At 43.8% G+C, this 25182-nt stretch overlaps 1 protein-coding gene across 1 annotated transcript; it reads right to left on the reverse strand.

Annotated features, from left to right (window-relative positions):
* Positions 1-67: 67 nt before the first annotated feature.
* On the reverse strand, positions 68-24287 carry pard6gb (par-6 family cell polarity regulator gamma b). The gene is made up of 3 exons (XM_047050608.1): positions 23970-24287; positions 19458-19680; positions 68-2793 (listed from the first exon to the last, which is right to left on the reverse strand). The coding sequence occupies exons 1-3, from the start codon at positions 24042-24044 to the stop codon at positions 1739-1741; spliced, it is 1353 nt and encodes a 450-aa protein (XP_046906564.1). The 5' UTR covers positions 24045-24287; the 3' UTR covers positions 68-1738.
* Between the last annotated feature and the right edge of the window lie 895 nt (positions 24288-25182).

Raw genomic sequence — 25182 nt, forward strand, 5'->3', positions numbered from 1 at the left:
TTGTAAAAAATCGGGAGTGAAATAAACATCCATATTAAAGTACATAAACAAACTTTATTTTAGACAGCTTAAAACATTTAGAAAAGAAAATAATTTGATAAATCAACAAAATATATACAATATAATTCAAAACCAAATTCACAAAGACAGGAATGGGTATTAGACACTACAATATAGAGTTAGAAAAGTATGACTTGAAAATGATATCAATCATAAGAATACAAGCAGCATTTTACTTTTAACATCACTACTTTTCTTCGTGGATAAAAAGGCACTTAGAAACATGGTGTAGACAACGTCTCGGAAAAAATATGTTTAATTTACTGGGTAAGAGTAATTCCAGAATGGAATATTTAAAATATTTTAATAACTAATTTAATACTAAACCTGTAGTAAATGGTCATGTGGCTTTTTGATGTGACCCACACAACCAGCAGAGCGCAGCAAACACCACAATATTGCACTGAACTCAACAGGATTTTGCCAGGCCCTGAATACAAATGAAACCCAATTATCCCAGTCTATGACCTTAAAATGAATGCCCGATAATTGAAGAGTAAATGAAAGAGATTTTATTGACAAATATACATACCAGCTAGCCATAGCGTATTATTTAGACAACAGGACCAATTTCTTTAACATTGTGGTATGCAAGTAAGGACTGAAACAACCCATCCAGAAGATTCCTGCTTTGTCTAGTCCACGTGGTATCTGCTAGTAGGAGGTCCTACATGTCACTAAAGTAATAACTGCTTCACAAGCACAGTGTCACAGTGTTTGAGTAAACAGCAGAGATAAGATGTTCATTAGAGAAGAGGTGAGAATGTGCGGCTGCAAGGGGTAAAGCTGCATTCCATGGACTGGAATCCCTTTTGGGAGGACAATATTAACAAAATAAAGCATTTACCAGGAAGTGTCACTGCATGCAGGGTAAAATGTCCAGTAATTGTCAGTGTCAACATAGTAACATAAAAATGTGACTGATGGGAAAATACTGCCCAAATATAAACATCTATTAGCAAACATTATTGATGGCGTGAACTAGATTTTCCCTACAGCGGAAAACATTATTGGGTGAGTTGCTCACAATAAGATTCAGGTTTGTATGTGAAGATGGAATTCATTATTAAAATGGTACATATGACCATAATCAATAACAATGATATTCCTGCTTGCATCTCCATACTGCAAGTCTAGATTTTGTGTATTTTTTTAAACAAAACTCCTTAAGACTTAGAATAATTTATTGGAACAAAATACAAACTTAAAAATGTTTTATCCATGGTTAAGAGATTGAAGAAAATAATTAGACAATCTACACAGCATTGATCAGAAACAGAGTTACAATTTAAAATGTTCTTAATACACAAAACCTTAAAGTTGGTCCTGAAAAGGAGAGTGAAAGAAAAGTAATCAGTGGTTTCCAAAAGTTGGGGGTGATTTAAGACTACACAACAGTGGACTTGCCTAAAATTGTGAAATGCATGAATGTACTTTACATTAAAAAAAAATCTTTGATGCAAGACTGAGAAAACATTTAAAAACACAAACAATACAAAATGAACTCTCCTCGTTTCCTGATTTGAATTCATAGTCGTGTTATTGTTGGATTTAGATTTTTAAAAGTAACACATTTAGTTAAGAAAGTTTGAGGAAGTGTGTTTATTATCATACACCCAGCAAGAAATGTTCCACAGTCTCTGGGTAGCCAGGAGGTTTGAGTGTCTCTGAGTGTGTATTATAGAGTAATGACAGTGCCGTCCTCTTCCACGCCTCCTCTGGGCAAGGCAAGGCTGTGTCGTGGGTCCGTTCTCATGGTACTGAGGATTTTATGCAGGCTGCCATTGCTGTGTCGTAGGGCAGGGTTGCTACTGTGGTGCTGGGGCTGGTAGCCCGCCTGCTGTTGGAGCGTCAGGTCTCTGTGGAGCTGGAAACTGAGACTGCTGTGATGGGTCCCCCCATTCAGGCTTGGCTGGGAGTGGAATGAGGCCGTGGACACCATGGAGGCAGGGCGCGTGGGGGGGCTGGGGGGGACGACAGGGGGTGGAGCCGGTGGAGGGGCCACCAGGGCTTGAGTTGGAGCCAGGGAGCGTGTTGTCGTTGCTGAAGTTGTTGAGCAGTTAGAACGCCGGGACGGCCTCTTCAAGCTGCTCTCGATGACGATATCAGATTCCTCGTCGCTCTCCAACTCGTCCGGGTAGCCGTGGTGAGCCCCTGGGTTCATTGCCAGGGCAATTGTGGTGGACAGGCTGGGGTAGCCGGTGGAGCCACCGCTGTCTGATGACTGGCCTGAGCTGCCAGAAATGCGGCTGCTTCGCACAACGTTGTTGCGCTGGTTGACTGGCTTGACCGTCACAATGAGGTTATGGCTGTTGGCAATCATCATGTCCGTCACTTGGTCTAGGGACTTACCAGTCACCTCAATGCCGTTCACCTCCAGAACCTCATCGTTCACCGCCAGCAGTCCCGTGCTTTCCGCCAGGCCGCCGGGAACCATCCTGGAGATGAAGATGCCCGGAACCTTCTCCAGCCCGTGTGGCGTCACCCGGACGCTTGTGCCGTCGCGGATGTAGAAGCCCAGTGGCTTGTCGGAGCCGTGGCGGTACAGCCGGACGCGGCGGTGGGACTCGGGCAGGATGTCCACGTCGATGATGGAGGAAACGGGCCGGAAGTCTTGCGGCATGCCGATGCGTATGTGCGGCCGCTTGCGGTTGACGTCGTTGCGGAGCACCACCGCTGCCTTCTTCCTGCGCGTCAGCGTGTTGGTGCCAAAGTTGGCGTAGTCCACCTCTTCTGCAAGGCAGAGAAAGAGGGAGATACAACTTCAGAACATGTCACATTTCATGACTAGAAACCGCATGCAGTCTAGCATTGGCATATGTATGTGGATACAAGCAGAGAGTAGAGGCTAGAGACTTTCATACAGAATTGATCCCTAGTGTGCCATTTATAATCATAAATTAAAGTTGAGAAAATTGGCCTAGCGAGTCAAATGCTGAAATGTCAACTTTGAGGCCACTGAGAAAAGGGGGGTCTAGCTACTAAATTCCAGCTAGGAGTCATTCATGACATGCCGAGCCTGTGAATGTGTGTGCATAGTGCTGAGTGAGCAGTCCCTTCTGTGACACGTCCCGTCGCTGCTGCTTTCGGAGCCGTTTGCGGGAGCCTATCCTGCAAATCTGTGCATGTGCACAGAAACAGCTGTTAACTAAGTAGGAATGTACCATATAGGAACCTAGAGAAAACAAGTAACAGTCACACTGGCCAGCGAACATGAGAAAGCCATCCTATGATCATATCAAACTAAGCTGCCGTAATGGTCAACGGCTTGGCCAAAGTCATACTCATAGTATGATGCCAAGACATGAAGATTAAAGCCTTTCAGGAGATTTACAAAGTCAGACATGCTTTCCACTTCACTTTCAACACAGCATTAACTGAACAGAATTTGTGGAAGGTAACATAATACTGGCCTCTCGACAGCATACAACAAGCTGTCTGTCTGGCAAAACTACAATGTAACAGAAGATAAAGCTTTAAAAGAATGGAAAACTAGAACTGTATTGTCCACACCAAGTGGAAGTTGCCCTTCTGTGCCACAAGGAAACAATGGCAAGACAAACCACTCAGGAGCACTACAATCATAATCCTCATGTAAGATTGCTGTCTCTCTAAATGTTACATTTGAAGTTTATTAAATTAGCAGACACAAATCAGAATGGCAGAGGTTCTAACTGTTTTTCAGTGGTCAAAGAACACAGTCTATATTTTTCCAGACAACGATAATATAACCAACAGATGTCCTAATCTCACATTATCAATAGAACGGAAGGGAGAAAGAGTGTCATGAGGTTTTTATCAAAAAACTTTCTGCTTGATTCTTTTTTCCTGTTGGAAAACAGGAAATCTGGACACCATGGGACAGGAAGTCCCTGAGGGGGAGGGGGGCACTGCCTCCGTGACAATCGGAATGAGTCACAAACCTATGGGAAGACACCTGCCTTGTATAAAGTGTGTATTTGAGCTTCCAAGCTTAGATACGTGTACGGCACAGTACACACAACATACTTTGTGCAAGCAAGCACAATAGAAAGCATCAAGCAACAATGTGTTAAAACTGTCAAAATCCCCAACCCGTCATGTTGACTGGCTTCTCTGGTCTCTTTATTCATGAGGAGAAACATGATGAACAAACATTTCCTTCCTTAGAATTTCCTCAGTCTGTTAGCGCTAACAGTTCATCTGTGGAGGCCCTCTGTGTCTGTACCATATTAAGGCTCTTCTCTGAGTGAGTCTGTACCATATTAAAGCTCTCTGTCAGACAGCTGACTCAGGAGAGTTCTATTTCCCTCCTCCTCCTGCTGGAATCTAATTACGAGGCAAAATACACTGTTTTAATATGGTGGCCCTGGGACCAAATGTTATTATGCAGCTTGCTGTACACCATCTAGACTCCCGAGCACATAGGTGGAACAGAAGACCACAGGTATTGAAGGTGGAAAACCACAAATACAGCCCGGCCTGGCTTGTCTACTACTCTGTATGGCTCGGGTCAAAGCTAGCCAGCTAACTGCCTAGCAAGCCGTTTTAGATCAAACAAGTCTGGAAAACGCCTCCTCTGAAGTTCAGTGCATTAGACCATTTTCAAAATATGCAATTTCTAGCAGAAAGCTTCTGAATGTCATCAAAGTGGGTTGCTGCAGTTATTCAGAGATTTTTAAGGAGGTTACCAGGGTGGAGGCATGGTTGTTTTGATTGAAACCAGACAGGCGTTTATTATGGGGTGGAATTTCTGGCCACAAGTGCAAGTCTGGCTGATGGGAAACATATTGGAGAGTTTGCTGCTTTGTGTCATTACAGACCCGTGCACTGCTACTCAATGACGAGCAGTGTTGGTCAGTAGCATCGCTACAAGTAGAGTGTGTTATTTTGATAAACAAAATGTTTGATAAACAAAATGTTTTCCCTATTAACTGTCAAATAAGAAACCAAAGTGTATCAGTATGTGAGTTCTTAACTCTCATATTGGCATAGTTTTCAACTAGCCCATATACTACAACAGCATAATAGAATTCCTGAGATTCTGTTATGGTTTGGATTTTGGGGTGCCATCCCAAGATTTTCAGTGGCCCCATCTGGCCACCCCCATGTCTGGGGGTGCCACTGATGTGGAGCCAACAGAAGCACTTGTATGAGGGTGACATCACGTCCCAATCGTTGGGCTGATGCCCGCTACAGACACGGCACCTTGAGTTTACTTGATGGAAAGATGGTGAGGATGCCAACCACGCTAATCACCACCACTTAGTGCAGTCTGCAAACACAACGTGTCAACAGCTAACCACTACCAGCAAAAACTAAAATCACTGCTGACAGAAAATAAAATACAAGCGTGGGGATGTGTGTGTGGGTTGCAAAAGACAAACTTAAACAAAAGAAATACATATAAGGAGGGAAGAGATAAATATAACTTGTAGGCTGCAAATCCATTCAAACACAAACACAGGTGCACATGCACTTCTGTTTGGTTTTGTTTCCAAATTGGTTCAGGAGCAGTAAGAGCAGAGAACACAGTTTATTGTTTAATAAACAATTGAATGGAAAATGTTTCACCTGCTTATCTGTTTGACTGACTTGTACTGATCACTGAGATTCCATTGACTTGGATTAGGGCAAGATGAGAAGTTAAGTTTGAGTTGTTTTGGCTACCTAATTGATGTATTCCCATCAATGGTTTTATGGATACACTCTTGGGATAGCTCCTGACTTGAGGACATGCACCAATGAGACTCTCTCCACCAAACTGACATTCTGCCCGGTAACATGATCCCTCAGACCCTCTGCAGTTTTAAGAATAAAATAGAACCTGGGAATGCGGCAGGAATTGTGCTTCAGAGTAACAGCTCGCGTCTGGCAGCAGGACCCTGTCTGCTGGTCTGTGGGACAGCGTCTGCCCTGTCAGCATGCCTGCTGGGCCTCACCACGACTCAAAGCCAACGCTCGGCCTGGCTGGTCCGAGTTCAGTTTGTATAAAAAGTGAAAACAAGACCCTGAAAATACTGTGATTTCAATATTTGGGCTGACAGTGTGTGCATTGCGGTTCAAGGTTCTCTGAGGATATATTCAACACAACGGTCTCATGTAAAAACTTTGGGATAAATGACAAAGAACCACAAGCCAGTAGTATTTTCTTTCCTTCCATTGTCTGACTAATTCCAATGATGCATGGCATTCTCATTCTGAGCTTGTTGACTCAACTAGAGCCCTTCACACACAGGTTAACTTAACAACCCCCTCATAGGAGTAATCCTTATTGCACTGAGGCATGATGAGCAAGTGAAATTCAAAGTTGTGGATCAAAGGCTCCCGTTGTAATTGCCAGACATGTGAAGGCTCAATGAACTCATGGATTTTTACACTCGGACTAATAAGGAAGCAAGAGCCTTTTCAAAAGATAATGGGAACGTTTTCGAAATTGAACCGAAGAAAGTTTCCAAATTAAATGTAACTTCAGAGTGAAATGTACAGTTATGACATTGTAAATGTAAACAGTTACAGTTACTTTTTAACTACACCCAAATGTGCACAGAGTACAGACACACCAGTTGCATGTGGAAGAATTAGCACTGGTGATGAGACGTCTCAAGAGAGTACTGGCACACAGAATGAGCAAACTTAACAATGACAGCATGTGATATCAACGAGTCACCTGGTCGGACACCACGCCATAAAGGAGTCAGGGGTTAAGGGGTCAGGGGTGTGGAGGGCTCGGTGGGTCAAGAACCCTGTGTGTGGGTGTGCGTGTGTGTGCACGTGCGTTCATGCATCTGACTCAGCAGTGCTGTAGCGGTCAGGAATGGGGCTGTGGGAGGACCCAGATTCCCCAGGCCTCTGGTAACAGGTATCTGTCACTCAAGTCTGAATAGCTCAATGTAACTAGCCGACTGGAGGCTATTTTAAGATTTCTAGAAGAGCGGTTTAGGAGCAGCTTTTCATCTGAAGGCTGCTAGCTGTCAAATCATCCCTTTCTCCTGTATCCTGTATGCAAGGTACGAGGCTGGAATGAACCCAAATGCAAAACAAGTCCTCTTTATTTTCTCTTGTTTATCAAAGCCCACATCTACTTAACTGGGGCAGGGAGGATGAGCCCCTTTCAAGTTCTACAGCATTTTTACTTGCTCTAATAAAAAGCCAAGTATCTTAAGAGTTTTATGATTGCCCATTAGGCCTCTGCTCTCACTTTGTTCTCTTGTTCAAAGCTGAGGACCAGACAAACGCACCCGTGAACGCCAGATGAGGAAAAAATACCTAAACAAAAACCAGAGAAGGGCTTCTATTTTGAGCCACTACTTTGAATCCTGCAGCGGTAATCTATGAACAGTTTGTCCTCTGTGAGTAATGTGGATGAAAGTATGGGACAACGAACAGGGATTACAGTATAAATTAAGTGTGTATGTGGTAGTGTGTGTGTGTGTGTGTGTGTGTAGGACTAGGTGTGTTTGTGCATCTGCACGTGCAGGCATAGGGGTGGTTTTCAAGCAAACAAAAGCAGAGACACTGGGTGAAAAAGAGTAGCGTAGGTCCCACAAAGGCAAGTTTAGAACTGGGGATTCAAACTAATGGGAGCGTGTCTGTCGATTACTTTAAAAACCACGCAGTATGAAGAATGGCAAACCGTTTTTGGGGCTACCAGTAATCTTATGCTGTGAGGTTATTGAATTTAGAGTAGTAATTTTGAATGAGGAATTTACAGGTGAGGGGCACTGGTATGTGTGCCACTTCAAGTTATTTTGGACAACTCAGGTAACAGGGTCCATGTTCTGTTTCTATCTGCGAGTGTGTTTATAACTATGGTTAGTCACAGAACTGACCGGCCATGACATTGGGCTAAGTGCTAGGTCTCAACCCGTGTCCACTTTCTTAAAAGAGTTCAGAAAGAAAGATTTGGCAAAATGTAGAACTCATGGAACCATCCCTTTCTCTTTTCTACACAAACAGATTCACCTCCACAGCTTCAGTAGAACGCAGAATACCATGTCACAACCCTGTTTTAGATGTATTTTAAATGTCGATGCAGCTTTGTGGGTGGCATGCCACTAGGGATGGGTTCAGTTCAAGGTTGAACGTTGACGGAACACTTCACGTCTCCACGCTGTCTTTTCAAAACATTAGGGAGGTCTGTCTGGGAGACTAAGGCTGCCAAGACATCCAGCAAATGCTAACACACAGACAAAAAGAAATTTGGCAAAAGAAGAAAGGCAACCTCTTGTCAAGAGAGAGAAAAAAAAAAGGTTAAATAATCAGACATGGTTCACATTCTTGTAAGGGTGCTCACGGCCAGGATAGAACTTGAGGTCTTAGAACATCCAGACAATGACAGACAGGGGAGGAGGTTTAACTCGTAATCTATTATAAAGTTCCTACTCATTCTAGTTCCCATGTTTAGAGTTCCCTTTATGGTTGTGGACATGTCCTACAACTTAGTTTCACTACTATAATATGACAACCACCAGGGACCGTGAAGCTGAAAAGTGAACCGAGATCAGAGACAGCCAGCACATAGTATTGAATGGAAGGACAGTTCAGAGTTCTCTGTTTGGGGCCAAGATGAGTGGAAGAGCAGCCCCCACTGCCCTCCCTTCTCCACCCACCCTTACTGTTAGCATGGTGTATGGGCCGCCACACATCTGGGACAAGTTAAGGAGAGCTGCCTGGTCTGCATAAGTGTGGAGAGTGTGCCTCAGGATTAAGAAGCTCTCTCTACCTCTCTCTCCCCCCCCCTCTCTCTCCCTCTCCTCTCTCCCCCCCCTCTCTCTCTCCCCCCCCTCTCTCTCTCCCCCCTCTCTCTCTCCCCCCTCTCTCTCTCTCCCCTCTCTCTCTCTCCCCTCTCTCTCTTTTGGTTCTGCGCCGCCACCCCTTTTCTTCATACGCAGCACATTTCTGCCACAGGTCATGGCAGAGGACTCAGTGGGTTACGAGACAGGGAGTGAGGAGTGAAAAATAGGGCGGGGGCAGATGGAGCCAAGAGAGGGAGTGATAGAGGGAGGGAGTGAGGACTCAGCGAGCTGGCAGGGTGGGGGGAGGGAAGTAATAGGTGGTGGTGGTGGTGGGGGGGGGGGGCATGTCTTGCATTCCTCTATGGGAGACAGACAGGAGAGAAAAGGGGGGAACGAACAGAGAAAGAAATGCTTTTTTCCTCCCATCTACCTTTATTAAAACACACGGAAAATGTGGTTTTCTGTGAGAATGCAGGGTTTAATCCGCAGTTTCCTAGTCTGAGGTCAAAGTGAATTATTGGCACGGCTGCACTGTCTGATTTGTATTCAAACCATCTTCAGACTTTCAGATAGATGTTCTCCACCAACAGTTGTTCTCTGACCATGTTGACGAGTTCTCTTCCTCGCATATGTTCTACAAGAGTATATTCACTTTTACATGGTATACACATGAACTTAATACAATGGGTACATGCTGGATCTGTGCACATAGAATCAAATTGAACTTTTTAACTGAGTGGAAAATGATTTGAAGTGCTATAGAAGTAAGCAGTAAACAAGAGTTGTCATAGGTGATGCTCAAGACATTCAATCATGTCCACAAGCTGTTTTGCGTTTTGTTGAGAGAAAATAAGGAGGCAAATAGGTTCCAATACATTCCCCCAAACAAACCAATGCACTGATTCCTAAGTGCCAACCTAAACGATAGAATGTCCCGAAAAAGTGGTAAAAGGCCACGTGCACGTCGTCCATCTGAGAGTGAAAGTCCCGAGCGCCGATTAGAGACAGCTGTTCCACCGCAACAGAGAAAGCCATGCTGCTGTTCTGGGAACCACATGAGAGTGATGAGGGCCAGACAACAAAGTACCTCACGCTCCAAGCTCTTGAGCCCTCTAACATTCAACAAGACCGAGCTGAAAGACGCGTTTAAAATTGGACACGCTTTGTGATTGTTCATTCAAATCAGAGCTATTTGTGTGTGTGTCCTGTGTGGATGGAATTCATTTCGAGTTAATGTGTGATGATGGAGTACGGTCCATTCATAAAGCCAGTGGGAGATCAAGGATTGAGTCAATGTTTATATGTAGGGAGTCATTGTTTCAGTTCTGATTCCTATATGTAGGGAGTCATTGTTTCAGTTCTGATTCCTATATGTAGGGAGTCATTGTTTCAGTTCTGATTCCTATATGTAGGGAGTCATTGTTTCAGTTCTGATTCCTATATGTAGGGAGTCATTGTTTCAGTTCTGATTCCTATATGTAGGGAGTCATTGTTTCAGTTCTGATTCCTATATGTAGGGAGTCATTGTTTCAATTATGATTACTATATGTAGGGACTCGGGAGTCATTGCAGTTGAACCGTGATAATGGGGGAGGAATGACATCTAGGAAAAGGGACAGTATTTTAATTGGACAAAAGAGCATTAGGGACCCAGAAGAGAGAGCAAGAACATAACCATGTGTTGTGTACAGCTCACTAATGAACAAAGACTCCTCATTAACATGGCCAAGCCCTGCTGTGCTTACCATCCCTGTCCACAGACCCACCACAATGTCTGACAGTAAACACAAAAAGTCCTGCACTCACCATACCGATGGGATTTCTTTCAAATATGAACACATATTTTGGTGAATTGTAGTCACCAGTGCAACCACACCTATTAAAGTGAGCCTGGAAGCTCCTAAGAATGTGGACCAGTTAGTCAGTCCTTGCCTGGTCTGACCCCTCCACCCCCACACCGTCCTGTCAGTGATTTGAGCCCTAACCCTGCTCCAGGGGACAAACACCAGGTCCAGGGGATTACAGATCCACACTCACCACGTAAGCACCTCTCAACTTTGGCGAGTTAGCCAATGCGGTCGTTAGAATTCGGTGACTGAGGTGGAGATGGTGCACAGACGGTTCCATCCCCTACTGGCACAAGACAGTCATCGTCATTAACAGTAATGAAGAGAGACGATGAGAGATTTCTCCTAAGCTACTTCGGAAAATGGCTTACTAAAACTACAGTCACATTGCTTTCTACGTGATTAAGTCACCCTCGACTCAAAAAAGAACAAATGCCCCATTTGAACAATATTACTGCACACAGCACACAATCTTACATCCATTTAGCACGTTCCCCTGCTGGGTACACTTTATTTATTTATTTTAATGCCTCCCGGTTGTAATTTCCAAACACGCAGCGTGCCACAGAGCCTTTGACCACTTGGAGCAGTCACACCCCATCTCTTCCCCCATGTTCCTCTTCCCTGGGGAAAGTTGAGAAACAGCTCTGCATGCTTGGACAGGTTTGTGCTCATGACTACGCACCTGAAGCAACCACACCCAGTTTTTGGCAACCCTGTGGAACAGTATGCTTCCTGAGTGTGTTGACACAAGCATGTCCTGTTCTCTACTCCTTCCTTGCTCCACCGATTTTCTTAACGGTGGTGATGTGACACACGAACACCCACACATATAAGCAAAGGTCAGCCATCATCCAACCCGTATTCATCCACATTCCACAATCTGAGCATACAAAAATTTAAAATCATTGGCCTGTCTTCAACTCTATAACCACTAGAGGGAAAAGCAAGTTACTCGTGTTTTAACTTAAAGGCAGGATCGGTACGTTTTATAAACCTGGCAATGGCTTGAGTTCAAAAGGATTCAAATCAAAATATCTCACCCCCTCCGTTCAAAGACACGCCCCCAAAACACATTAACTGACTACTGCCAGGTAGGTAGGTAGACAGACAAGAAGCCTGTCCAATCATTATATTCGGTCCGAATGCAGTCCAATCATTATGCTTGGTAAACTAAATTATTGGTTGCGTTTCTTATTGTCCGGAGATGCTGACAAATATCGGATTTATTTAATGTTACTGTCAAACCTTTAGATGTATTGGTTGCTACCAGGATGTGTTCATTTCAGCAAACATGACAAAAAGTTTCTCAAGAACATTTACGACCCTACCTATGAAAGTAAAATGAAGCAGAAAAAAAAATCTAATGAAATTAGTCTCACACTTAAACTGTCATAAACCTTGGTAATTGTACCTCTAAGGAGATACTAACCATTATAAATTATTTTAAGCCTCCTGTTCCCATAACTTTGGTTTAGCACGTACTTGCTAATCAAAAGGTGGTCACAAATTCATCACAGCTCCCAAAAATGATGTAGCCAGTCAAGTCTTATTTTAGGCCTCTGTCCGATACGGGTTTGAGCTCAACCAATCGGATGTTCCCTCATTCAGCTCTCCTGATCCTCCATAGCCAGTCAAACACACTTGAGGACTCTAGGCAGCCAATCAAGTACTGTAACTGATCAGCGAGTTGTAGTTAAACAAGTCTCTCCCTGCGTAGGGGGGCTCTGACAGCTTGTGTCATTGTTTTAAAGCCCTGACCTATATCTGCCTGTCCTAGCAACAAGGACTTGATCTGAGCTTAATAGTTGCTTTAATTCCTCTTGAGCACCCCCTCCCACTCCCACCCTTCAGCCACCCCACCCCCATAACCTTCCAACCATCCCAGACCATGACTGTGTACAGTACAGTAGGGTAGAACAGAGGCTAGTGCATACAAGTTTGTCATTGTTAATCTCCCCAAAATCCACACCATTTTCAAGACGAGACAAACCAGGACAAATGGAATTTCCAAATGACACAGGATAATTGAGATTGTAAATGATGTCGATTAAACACACACCTCCCTGAGCTACTCTTCTCGCCCCCCCCCCCTCCCCCGCCCCCCAAAAAAGGAAATAACAAATGTGGATTTCCGACTCAGCCCCAGTACTATTTCACCAGGGGATTATAACATAAACAAACTGGAACCACCTCTTTTCCAGATCTAAATGCAGCTCAATTCGACAAACTCAGTCTTTCCAGGGATAAGATATTACCGGTCTACATGAAAAGCAAACAACTTCTTGCAGTCATGCTCTGGGTGAACATGTATTATGTAAGATCAAGTAATTGCAAGAGTGGGGTTTATGTGAGTTTGACCAGATCACAGATCCAGTTCTACATTTACATTGTCATTTACCAGACGCTCTGACCCAGAGCGACTTACAGTAAGTACAGGGAAATTCTCCCGAGGCAAGTAGGGTGAAGTGCCTTGCCCAAGGACACAATGTCATTTTGCATGGCCGGGAATCAAACTGGCAACCTTCTGATTAATAGCCTGATTCCCTAACCGCTCAGCCATCTGACCCCTGCCAGCTTTGACTTCTCAGCTTCACAAACACATGCATAAAGATGGAGAGAGAGAGAACCACAGGCACATACACACACTAAGTGAATTAGAGTCTTGACACAGATCATCCCTGCATTTGAGATGGTGGAACTTGTGACCCTCTCAAACCCCAGAAAATAAACAGAGCTGTAAACAACATTCAGATTTCATCACATGTACAAGATTTCGCGTCACCTGAGGCCCTGATTGGATTCAGGTGATGAGATGGGGAGTTCCCCTAGGAAAAGAAAATGACTCATAAACAGGTCAGAGCCCCCACACTGCATAGAATAATCCATGATTTTAATGAGCTACAGAGGCTGATTCCAAGTCCAAAGTGAGTTTGATGTTGTGACCAACAATGAATGCAAGTGTACTGCACAACATTTTTCATTTTAGATGTTGACTAAAAGCAGATGTCCATGCAAAGTATAGCCAAACCTCAAAAAGTCCAGAAAGTATCCAGAATGTCATTAATTACATGCACACAAATGCATCCCTCGCTCTCGGATTCAAAAGAGAGAAGCAATCAGTGAAATTAAATTTTAAAAGTCCACATCATATGGAAATGAGCTACATCAATGCTAAATACAGCCAAGCCAACATGAATGTGTGGCATGCCTCAATGAAGGTAAACGACTTCAATCAGTCTCAATTGGAAGCAATGAAGCAAGACAGGCTTGCACTTGTGTTCACAACTCTGTAGCAAAGTGCCTATTCTTTCACACACACACACACACACACACACACACACACACACACACACACACACACTGTCTGCACAGTAACACAACAGAAAAAAAACACACCACATGCCTAACCTTGTCCTACAGTCAGGCTGTAATTAGGAGGGACCAGAGTGCACAGCCTTCCACCAGGCAGCCTTTACGCAAAACAGCAGCTCCTCCCTTGAAGAACTCACAAACCCCATGCTAACCACAATGCACCTCTCCCAGGGGTCCACCCTGCAAAGAGCCATCTCCTCCTGTCTCTCTTCCTAAACCACGTCAGACTGGGTCAAATCCAGTAGCCACAAAACACTGGAATTAGAAACTACAAATTAAAAAACACACACACACACACACACACAATGCAAATGTGTGTGTTTGTGTGTGTTACTAAGCCTGTGACTTGCGGTTTGGGTCGCTTCCTCTGAGGAGAGGAGGCATGGAGAGGGACTGAAGGATTTTTGTTTTCTCTGCTGGATGAGTTGGCAGTGGCACATTATTGCAATTGCAGTGCAAGTATTATTTGGTCGGTTAGGACATTGTTGCCTGCCGGAAAATCAATATATCGACATCTTCATCCAGGTGATTACCAATAAATACATTTCTAAGGACCTATCTGTGTATGTATCTATCCATGTATCCAACCAACATCACATCGACAATTCGGGGAAAACGTCACTGGGACGTAGCGTCCATGTCAAGATGAGAAAGAACAAATCCAGATTTCGGTGGTAGTTATCTGGAAACTTCATTGTGGGAGAGCAGAGGCACTTTCCAAGCAGGCTCGTAAAACAAAATGAAGCAGAGACACAACCCCCGCCCTACTTCAAACATGACTGACCTGAAGGTTTAATTAAAGTGAACCCAGGCCTCCCCCAACCTACTTTAAGACTGGGAGTAGACGTGCGTGTATGCAAAAAAATGTGTGTGTTCGCAAAAGACTGCTTCTGTGCCCACAAGGCATTTACATTTAGCAGACACTCTTATCCAGAGCATCTTACAGTCAGTACAGGGACATTCCCCCGAGGCAAGTAGGATGAAGTGGACACGTCATTTTGTACCACCAGAATCAAACCGGCAACCTTCTGATTAATAGCCCCATTCCCTAACCGCTCAGCCATCTCCCTACAAGACAGTTTGTGAGCTGCAGTGTAAGGAGCCGTGACCTCCTAAGTCACAACTCTAAAAACAACAGAGCAAGCAACAAACAAGGAGGACTGACCAAAGAAAAGGAAGCACCGGGGAAACGTTCAGAAACCACTACAAATAAGGATGCAAAATAGGTTTTTACACCGTCACCATATCTGCCTCGAAAGTCAAACTCCTTCTAGTTCACACACAGGCCACCCCAAAGGGGCGCGAACACAAAACCACACGGCTGCAGGTCAAGAAAATCCACCAAAAAGTGTGTGTGTGGTCATCGGATTCTGTGTGTTAGCAAGACCAAGTGGTTGATTTAGGGCCTATTTAATGGCCCTTCCACAGGGGACCAGGCTGACTGGGACACAAAGAGGGAGCATCTCAATCAGGCATGCTGTTGTTCCTCCACTCTGCTCCTCGCAGGCACCAGGCACCTCCATTGCACTCCCCACAGCTTTTATTGTGAGAAGATTGCAGCAAGAGGAGGCCACACACATACACCTCCATCCAGTCTGCTACGCATATTCACTTGGCACGGCACAAGAGCACACGCACGCACACCGCAAAGTGACTAAGAACAGTCTCGGCAAGAGAGTCATACAGAGTAGAGCCAAACAGTAGAATCGCTTTCGAAAAAGGAGAATTCCCTTCACTTTTGTGAAACTGCCTAACAATTGTGTTTGTCCCCCCCCCCCCCCCCCCCCCCCCCCCCCCCCCCCAATCCATGGAGGCTTTCCACTTACTGAATTATTATTGTATCCACGTGGCCAAACTGGATGAACTAGGCAAGGGGGTCAGTCTGTCTGACAGCGGTTTTCATCTGGCACGAGAGTTTAGTTGTATAATCCACAGAAGGATTATGTAAGGGGGGAGGATAGGTGGGGGAGCCAGGGTTCTTGCATGAATACATTTGACATTAAATTCATCAGAGATGGAATCTGACCTGTATGGACAGAGGGAGGCCAATGCTGATTTCTGTGGTCTGAAAGGGAAAACGGGCTAGTCCTAATTACCGACCTGCCTCTCTCCCTTTTTCGCCGACCCCCCTCACCAACATTTCCTTTTGAAACTGTATTCGTTTGAAAGAATTACATATATTTTTGTGCCAGCACGGATTTAAATCACATGTTTATAATTTAATTTAACTTACAATATGAGCAGGTGGATTACTTTATTTACTAAATGTAGGCAAGCAAGCAACCAGTCAGTCTGGGATATACTATGGGCACTGCACAAGTCAGACAAAGTGGGTGTTTCTTCAAGTACTGACCAACATACAGAACTCTGGGATTGTGAGTTTGTGACTGGCCGGTCAACTGGGTCGACTGGCCCGTGACTGGGCAGATTGTACAACACCCACACAAAACATGGGGCCCTGCCTAACTTCAACAATGTTCACTTAGATTGAAAATCTCTCTCGCTCTCAGCCTGGAGACTTGTTGGGTTCCTCCTCCCCTCAGTGAACTGCCAATTGGTCCATGACACCCTAAATCCAACCCCCCCCCCCTAAAAGAAATGTCAATACAAAATCTAATCTGAACTTTTCGTTAATCATTATTGTGCAAACACTGGTGACTCCAAGAGTTGGGGATTAGAAAATGATGCAAGGGAATTGAAGCCAGACTCCAGTGTGGAGGGAAAGGCTCCATCAAACTTATGTTGTGTGCGAAGAAACGACTCATAGGTCTGGACACATCAGGATGTTGACCTCTCTCTGTGATAGCTAGATGAAGTGCATGTAAGCACAACATTGAGCAATGCAGATAATAAGGCCCCTATCAGGAGAAAGGAGAGACAATGACAGCGAGAGATGGCATGAGAGCGATGGAGAATTCCAACACGGGTCAAGTACACACACTAACAAGAGAAGGGAAATATGAAGGCGGGTGGGGGGGGGGGGGGGGGGGGTGGGGGGGGGGGGTTAAATTAAAAAGGGAGGAAGTCTGTCCTCAGCAGGGGTTCTTCCAGGTTCAACTTCCCCTTTGAACCTCGATGAGTCATTACCCAGAGTTCTGAGGGCTACCAGTCATCCCTGGGAGGACCTGAGGGAACAGCACCTGCACACATCAATGGGCCTTTCTAGCGCATTCAACCTTGACGGTGACCCGTTTTAGCGAGCATAGACAGACACACACACAGTCACAAAACGGCCTGTGCATGGACACACAAACATATGTTTATACTAAAACAGCCTTAGGACAGTCTTTGCTCAGAGAAGATTTGAGAAACTCTCTAAACAAACCTGAGCTAAATCAAAAGCAAAGAAGGAGAAGGAGAAAGGCCATGTCTGGAGGGTTGTCGGTGGGCTAAGCTGCCATGTTTAGCTTTCTGAGACGCTGCCCTGTTACGTGTTAGCTCCATCGGTGGGATCTGGTCTGGAGTGGTTGGCAGCTGAATGGACCCCAGTGTGACAGGGCAGGGAGTCAGTCTGTCACTGAATGATGCACCAGGGCTTGAGCACCAGCCGTCCTGGGAGGCCCGGTGACGATGGGACAGTGTGTGACCTTCACAAGCTCAAACACAGAGCACTGGAAGGACTTCCATGGTACCGGTTGGCACCACTCATCACTGGGATTACCGAAGGCACACTCGTGTGCTCGTAGCCCGCATCACTACATCATTTTACAACAATTAGACAAGGACTATCACTTGTTGAAATGTATCAGGACAGGAGAGACACACACATTTACTTCAAAGTAAATGTTGTTTTTTTTTGTTAAAACAACCCAAAGAAAAACCACTTGATAGTAGGCACAAAGTCAAAATTCATCGTTGGTGTAGTGCCTTTGACCATGGGAAACTTAGTTTGAAATATGCGTCATTACCACACATGATTGGCAAATTGAGACTTAGTACATGAACCTACATAGACTTAGTGTTCCTAGTATAGTTTTACCTCATATTTAAATTGTTAAGATTCCTATATGTTTAATGTATGCATGTATGCACCTTCCTGCCAAAGCAAATTCCTCGTCTGTGCAAACTTTCATGGCAATTAAAAACCCATTCTGATTCTAGTGTTTTAAGTGGTGTGTAATGAAAACGAATTCTGCAGTCTGTTCTGGATGGTTCTGGGTCCAAAGCGCAATCAAGCAGATGACAGAACATTCGAGAGGGAGGATTAGACCTTAACCCTTGTGTGGTGTTTGGGTATGTGGGAACCATTTTCAACTTGAGACACAGCTCATTTTCTGTGAAGAACGTGCTAATGTCATTACGTGCACACTCTGCATGCCCCCTACATGTTTATATGACATATGTGGTGGTAAAGGCCCACCCAGGGGTGTGTGTGTGTAGGTGAAAATAAAGTAGATATTCAATTCAATGTTTGTTATGTGGCTTCAGTCTTTCTCTCATCCCTGGGCCTGCTGTTTCAGCAACATAACATCCTGTCTGTCTCCCTGCATGTCTCCTGCTTTTGTTACACATTTACGATTTGTCGTGTGTTAAACTACAAAATGTCTTGCGGGATCCTGCACAAAGTTAATGCTGATACATCATTTTGAAACGTTGTGCATATTTACTAATTTCTCTCACGGGTCGATGACGATGGACTCATTTGTATGCTGGAAGTGGCCTTTTCAATCTAGGCAACTGTTATAGACAAGAGATAGAGAGCAGTCTCTGGACACACACACACACACACGGTGAGGAGCCTCTCTTTCACGCAGGTCTTTTGTCTCTCAGTAATGTCTGGTATGCCGACACACAGGCTTTGCTCAATGACCTGATTTTCAATGGCTGCATTCGCTTGCAAGCTTTTCCTTTGGATAAGACACAGGACTTAAGCGGCAGACAGACACAGACCGACCTAGCCAATAAGAGGACAGGAAACCCCCACCCCCCTTCCCCCGTCCTCGTGTGAGGTAAACAAAAAGACCCTGATGGCTAACATTGTGAATTCCGGCAACACATAGCATACCCATGTCAGTTACTTAAGGTTACTGACAATGTGGGAAAATGTATTTTCGATCAAATTGTTTTAAACTGAGTAAAACACATCATTCTTACATAGTCAATGCACAAATATATACATTACATTTAAAAACAATCAAAACTACACAAACATTTCTGTGTGAGTTGTAATACTGACATTTTATGAACAATGAAAAGGAAAGTAGGTCAACAGTCAACTTTGTACGCATCAACTATATATGAGTTAACGATACCAAATGAGAAGCAAATACCCCAAAGAATATCACAAGATAAAAAAGTGATTTTAGTGCTCAACCTAACTGTATATGTCAGCCGATGGGAAGGTTGTTGTAAGGTGTAGTGCAACACAAAGTCATTCCAAAACGTTTGTCATTTGAGCCCTATGCAAAAAGGGAAAGAAGGGATGCGAGGAAAGGAGGAGAGAAAGGGGAGCTCTCACCTTGTCTTTGTATGAAGACGCGGAGCAGGGGATGTGCGGTGGACACGGCCTTGCAGAAGTTATCGTCGTTGTTGATTGGCAGCAGGTCGCCATGGATGTCGGCATAGCCAATCATCACCTCCATGTTGGCGATGCGGTGGATGTGCATGATGAGCTTGAGGAACTCCTCAAACTTGCCCGGTTTGAAGCGGTCCACGGAAAAGCGCCGGAACTCAGCCCCATACTGCAGGAGGGAGGGGGGGGGGTGTAGGAGGATCAAAGAAGAAGAAAGTGAGCAGGACTTTCTCCATGATGACTGAAACAGGGACGAGACACTGGGGCTTTGGTCTCAGTCATTCTGGAATCTTCCTGTACTGAGACAAACATACACCGGACCATTCCAATGAAGCCCTGTGCAACAGCGTTAGTTCTGGGTTTTGTTGACAACAACTTTAAATTGAAAGAGTTTATTATTAAAGGAGTATTTTTCTAGGTTAGGTTTTACAAATCCCCAAAACCTATGAAAGCCACCATATTAAATCTCCCCGAAAATGCACTAGCCTACTGATTTTTTCAATGAGTTGAGACTATACAAACACTGTTAAAATTGTTAATTCCTTTACAAATATTATGGTAATTACTAACTATTGCAAACGTAACTTTTTTTATTTTGGTTTTTAATTGTTTTTCAACCTCACTGCTTTCCTAATCTGTGCTCAATCTATACACAATCATCCACATTTGTTTATTTTATATATATTCTTTGTATATTATTAGTTGTCACAGTTCTTGAAAATACTTGTTTTTAGAGGGCAAATACTTTTTCACATCACTGTACATGCAACAACGTTTTGTTGCTTCGAGACAAGAACAACATCTGCTTGTTGCTGGCTGCCAAGGTTCTCCCCTCCATAACGAGACACAGTATTCTTGACAAGCCTAAACAATGATAGTTTACTGACCTCCATAGAATGGCATATCCAAAATATCACCTTAAACACCAAACAAACACTCACAAAATATCTAAGTGACTCGGCTCATATTACCAACAGTGTACAGTCAAATAGGCCACATACATAATAATAACATATAATAATAATAAAATAGGACAAATATGTCATATGTTACCAAAGCCTTGACTGGCAAAATCATTGGAAGAAGGATTTACACAAAGAAGAGGAAGATTTTGAAAAGGGTTAGTAAGCTGTCTCAAGACTATGGGAATAACAGCAACAGCCCACTACACAAAGGTCTAGCCAGTTTAACATGGTGACTACTCTCTGAGCAATATGGCAGAGTTGAGTAGGCTGGACAATGAAAAAGTACACACGCAAGCACACACAGCTGACGGGAGCATAGGGCAGCAATTGTCCAGTGCTATTCCAGCCCTGTCATTGGACCACCAAGTCAGAACACAGCAGGAGGTTGCCCTGAGGTCACATGACACATAGGGCAAGGGAGAACGCATGAGGCAAGGATGTGTGTGAGTAGCAAGTGCGGGATGGAGGAAGAAAACGAGGACGGAGATACACGCCAGGCTTTGCCTCTCACAATAGCAACGTCCCTGAATCCCACAGGGGTAATTTGTGGATCGTGCTGCAATGCTGTAATCATGCAGTCAGGGAGGGAGGCGGGCCCTAGTCAGGAGCAGCATGTCATTAGTCGATGAAATATGATTGTCATTGCAGGGGAGGTGTATTGGTGTGATGCCATGTGTATTATGGCCGATCGACACTGATGCCAAACACAAGGACACAATCATATATGCCTTTGAGCTCACTTGTAAACATGCATGCACTGACACAGACTTTATAGTGTGAATAATATTGTGCAAATAGTCCAACTTGAAAACTAAAACCAAAACATTTATTTGAACTATGATCTTCTCCGTAAAACACAAGTGTTAATTTAGTTACTCTGAAGTAATTTCAGTTAAGTCATGAGCCTTCTTTGTTCAGTGATAGAATATGGAAGTAAAAAAAAAGAAGCAATTGCTTCAACAATCTGATTTCAGTGTGAAACTATGGAACATTGCTTAACGCAAGTCTGGACAAGATAAACGTCACAGGTCTAAATTTGAAACATTCCTTGAAAATGCATAACCTGAACATTGACAGGATTCTCCGCCCTCTTGTATAAAAATGTTTTGAACAAGTTCAGGCAGGTACTACACTAAAAAAAATTACCTCAGACTTGTGGCAACAAGCCAAGCTAAGCTAACTGGAATTTTTTATTTTCTCATTTTAAATCTTTAAAACTTAAATTTCACCTTTACATAACAATTTGTAAGCCATATTTTACATTCAATTTCTAACCATCCCCACAGACCACATATTTTGAAATCCGCGCAAGGTGTGCGAGTGCTGGGCCAGACCAGTGTTTTAGCAGTTGGGTGTGGGTGGAGGGAATTCTAAATTTGGAGTTTAGACAGACTGTCCAAGTAGAAACAGAAGTTTAAGAAAGTACCAAGTTGACTTCAGAAGAGGATTGCTGAAAACGAAAACAATACTGAATTGAGAAGGAGGAGGTAGCTATGTCAAATCCCATCTGGTAACAAAAAAGCAGCTTGACAACAAAAAAACAACAACAACAAAACCACAGCTTTCAACAGATACCTCCTGTGCCTTTTTGCTATTGTCTTAGTCAAAGTGGTTCCCCCTCCCATACCCTTAAACTGGGGTCAGTGAGAAACTGTCAACCCATAATGGTTGCCTTGTCTTTCTCGTCTCTGAGATGATAAGGAAAAGATGGAGACGCTGAGATGGAAGATAAGGCGAGGAGGCCATTTTAGATTTAGACATCTCTGCCTGCCATCACAGTGGGTGTGTTTTGAGTCTGATACTCACTCAACCTGATTAGCCGTTGACAGATGGTGCCTGGTGTCACGCTTAAAGGAAAAGGCATGCACAGGCACATCAACAGGATGATAAGCAAGATGATGGGTCACAATGTACCCTTAAGAGTTTATAATAGACTTCTGAATCATCACACCAACGGTTGTTCGTTTCATGGCGACATTTGCCTTACCCATATTTCAAACCCTTTAACCAGTTTTAGGCTATCCCCACAAATGCCAGTCAAAGCTAGACTTCTCCAAACTTTAAAGATGAGTTCAGTGGTCTTACTTTGCGCACAAGAGAGGGAGGGGGGGCTTGCCAACTCTTACTGAACCGCCATCCTGGTCCCTTCTCACGTACAGTGGTGGCAGCAGCATTCCAAGATACTCTGCCCCATGTTAGACAATACAAGCAGGGGGGGAGGGGGGTTCCACATTGGGCATGGTGCCCATGCACTTCATCAATGAGAGCCTTGATAAGAGCCATTGGCTAGGCTAACAACATAATCACTAATGTTTTGGAACCTTGCTGACCAGGTTAACTTAACCCAGGCATGAGTTTCTTTGATTGTGACCAATGACAATGCTATGAGAGTACATTTACTCATTTAGCAGACACTCTTAGAGTAGACAAGAGGAACATGTATTGATTCAAACAACCATCCCCCATGGTCTTTACTTATGTAGACACCAGTGGGTTTACTCTTATGTACTGTACCTCCAAGTGTCTGTGAGTGTGTGTTGTCGAAAACTGAACACATACCTCTCAATGGCTTAAATGCTGTGAGGCCAGGTTATCTGATATTTTTATAGATAAATCAAGGGAACCTAAACAACCATCTCCTTTCTCATGTCTGGGAGCACTGAACTGTTGCCTGCTTCGGTTTGGCTGGGTTTGTGTTCACATTCAAGACATATTTTAACTGTTCTCCAATTGTTGTGATACAAAAGCGTGTGTTGCTTCCATCACCACTGCGGTACTCAATTTTGTTTTTCTTTTCACCAAAGCCCAACGATAGAGGTTTTGGCTTCAATCTTTGGAACATTTAACCTAATATAGCACGATAAAGCTAGTTAAACATCGATGGCTGTAAATAAGTATCTGGCATGTGAATTACAACTACGCTATTTTGGGATGACTAATGAGGCCTATATGCTGTTTGGTATGTAATCTAGGTGGATGGTAAAAGACGCCATAGTATTTTAGATATCGATCGGTTATTGCCAACGCTCAGTTGCAACTACTGTTGCAAACCATTAAGTAAAGTAACAACAATGTAGCAACAATTTCCACGCTGAACTTAAGAGACAACTTCTTAGAAACATTCAGGGAGATTTGCATAATAGTCCAGCTCCCAGCAAATGCAGTTTTTCAAAGTATCGTGACAGGCAAGCAATAAACTCCGAAGACATCTCATTAGATTCGCATGATTAGTTGCTTCAGCGGGAATTTCACAAAATCGAAATGTTATGGGAGTAAGAGCTACCCATTACGATGTGTGGCCTATGATTTCAAACAAATTCAAACATGACCAATTGAACCAGTGAATCTCACAAATAGTTGCATGCGGTAGCTAGACTAAACTGTGCTTCAGCCAAAAACGCAGTTTGGGACCATGTGAAGTAGCCTTGAAAACAATTTAGCTTATTCAAAAGTGTTCTGTCGTGTAGCGTACATGTTAACATAGTCGACTTACCTTGCTTTTTACTTCAACTGCGGTGCAATCCAAGAATCGTAAGGAAGATTGCGATTTATTAAAACTCCGATTCATTTTTGCGGTTACAATAAGTTTCAGCGCTTGCCCACAGAAACGGGCTCAGCTATGTAAAGTTTCGTCTATAAATCCCACAGTCCCGTGCCGCTTGGACGGCAAAAACTTCACCCTATATAGTTTGCCTATTTTACTTTCTCGAATTTGTGCAGTAGTCCGCGACACATTGGCAACATTTAAACACTGGCAAAATAGGCTAAAGAGAAAAGAACAAATCGCCGCCTCTGTCTTGGGGGAGTGATTAAAGTTTTCAAATGACATCATCACATTCGTTTACAGCCCAAAAGCAGGTTGCATGAGGTCCTCCCATGCACCAGAGGACGCGTTTCTTTAGCTCTCTCACACGTTATCCACAGTAATTAAGTCTTATTTATGAATAATGTAAATTGGTCAATTTACAGACAACATTTAATCCATAATGTTTATTTGTTATAAATATACAATGACAAGCCAGGATATTTAAATAGGTTCTGAGGGTCTTAAATAGTAGTCTACAAGCTTGGTCCTCAGGGCCCAGCCAGGCCCCCTATCCTGTATGATCTAGATTGTTTCCCTACTCCAACACACCTGATTCAAATCAATGGGTTGTCAATCAAAGCGACATTTATTTGAATCAGGTGTGTTAAGCAGGGAAACATTCTGGAACAGTGGTTGTCAACCCTGGTTTTAGATGTTTCCCTGCTCCAACACACCTGATTCGAATGATGGGTCGTTATCAAGTTCGGTAGACGCCTGGAAACAAACATGCATTTGAATCAGGTGTGTTGGAGCCAGGAAACAACTAAAACATGCAGGACAGTGGGCCCGAGGACCAGGGTTGAAGACCACTGCTGAAGGGTCAAATATGCATTAATGGGCCTCAAAATGAAAAGGATAGCCTAAGATGGCAAGCTGATGTCATTTTGGTAGAAGTGACGTTAACACTTGTCTCTGTCATTTGCAGAATGAGGATGGGGGTTTAAAATGGTTGTGAAGAAGTTCATCATGAGACTTTCTCCAGGGGCTTAGCCAAACCTTTGGTCAGACTGGAAGCATTTCTAAGAAGGCAACTGCAGCCAAGTCCTCAATTGACTTCCCGTTACATCACATTGCAAACTTGCAATGTATCTGCTACACTTCTTGTTTTTTTTGGAAGTTG

Source organism: Hypomesus transpacificus, unplaced genomic scaffold, assembly GCF_021917145.1.
Source record: "Hypomesus transpacificus isolate Combined female unplaced genomic scaffold, fHypTra1 scaffold_124, whole genome shotgun sequence".
NCBI lineage: Eukaryota > Metazoa > Chordata > Actinopteri > Osmeriformes > Osmeridae > Hypomesus > Hypomesus transpacificus.

Bases quoted from the DNA above. Each gene is read 5' to 3' on its own strand.
- pard6gb (XM_047050608.1), bottom strand. From the start codon at position 24,044: ATGAATCGGAGTTTTAATAAATCGCAATCTTCCTTACGATTCTTGGAT. The intron at 19,681-23,969 runs GTAAGTCGACTA...TCCCTCCTGCAG, and splicing joins CAGTTGAAGTAAAAAGCAAG to TATGGGGCTGAGTTCCGGCG. The intron at 2,794-19,457 runs GTGAGAGCTCCC...TCTGCCTTGCAG, and splicing joins CGTCTTCATACAAAGACAAG to AAGAGGTGGACTACGCCAAC.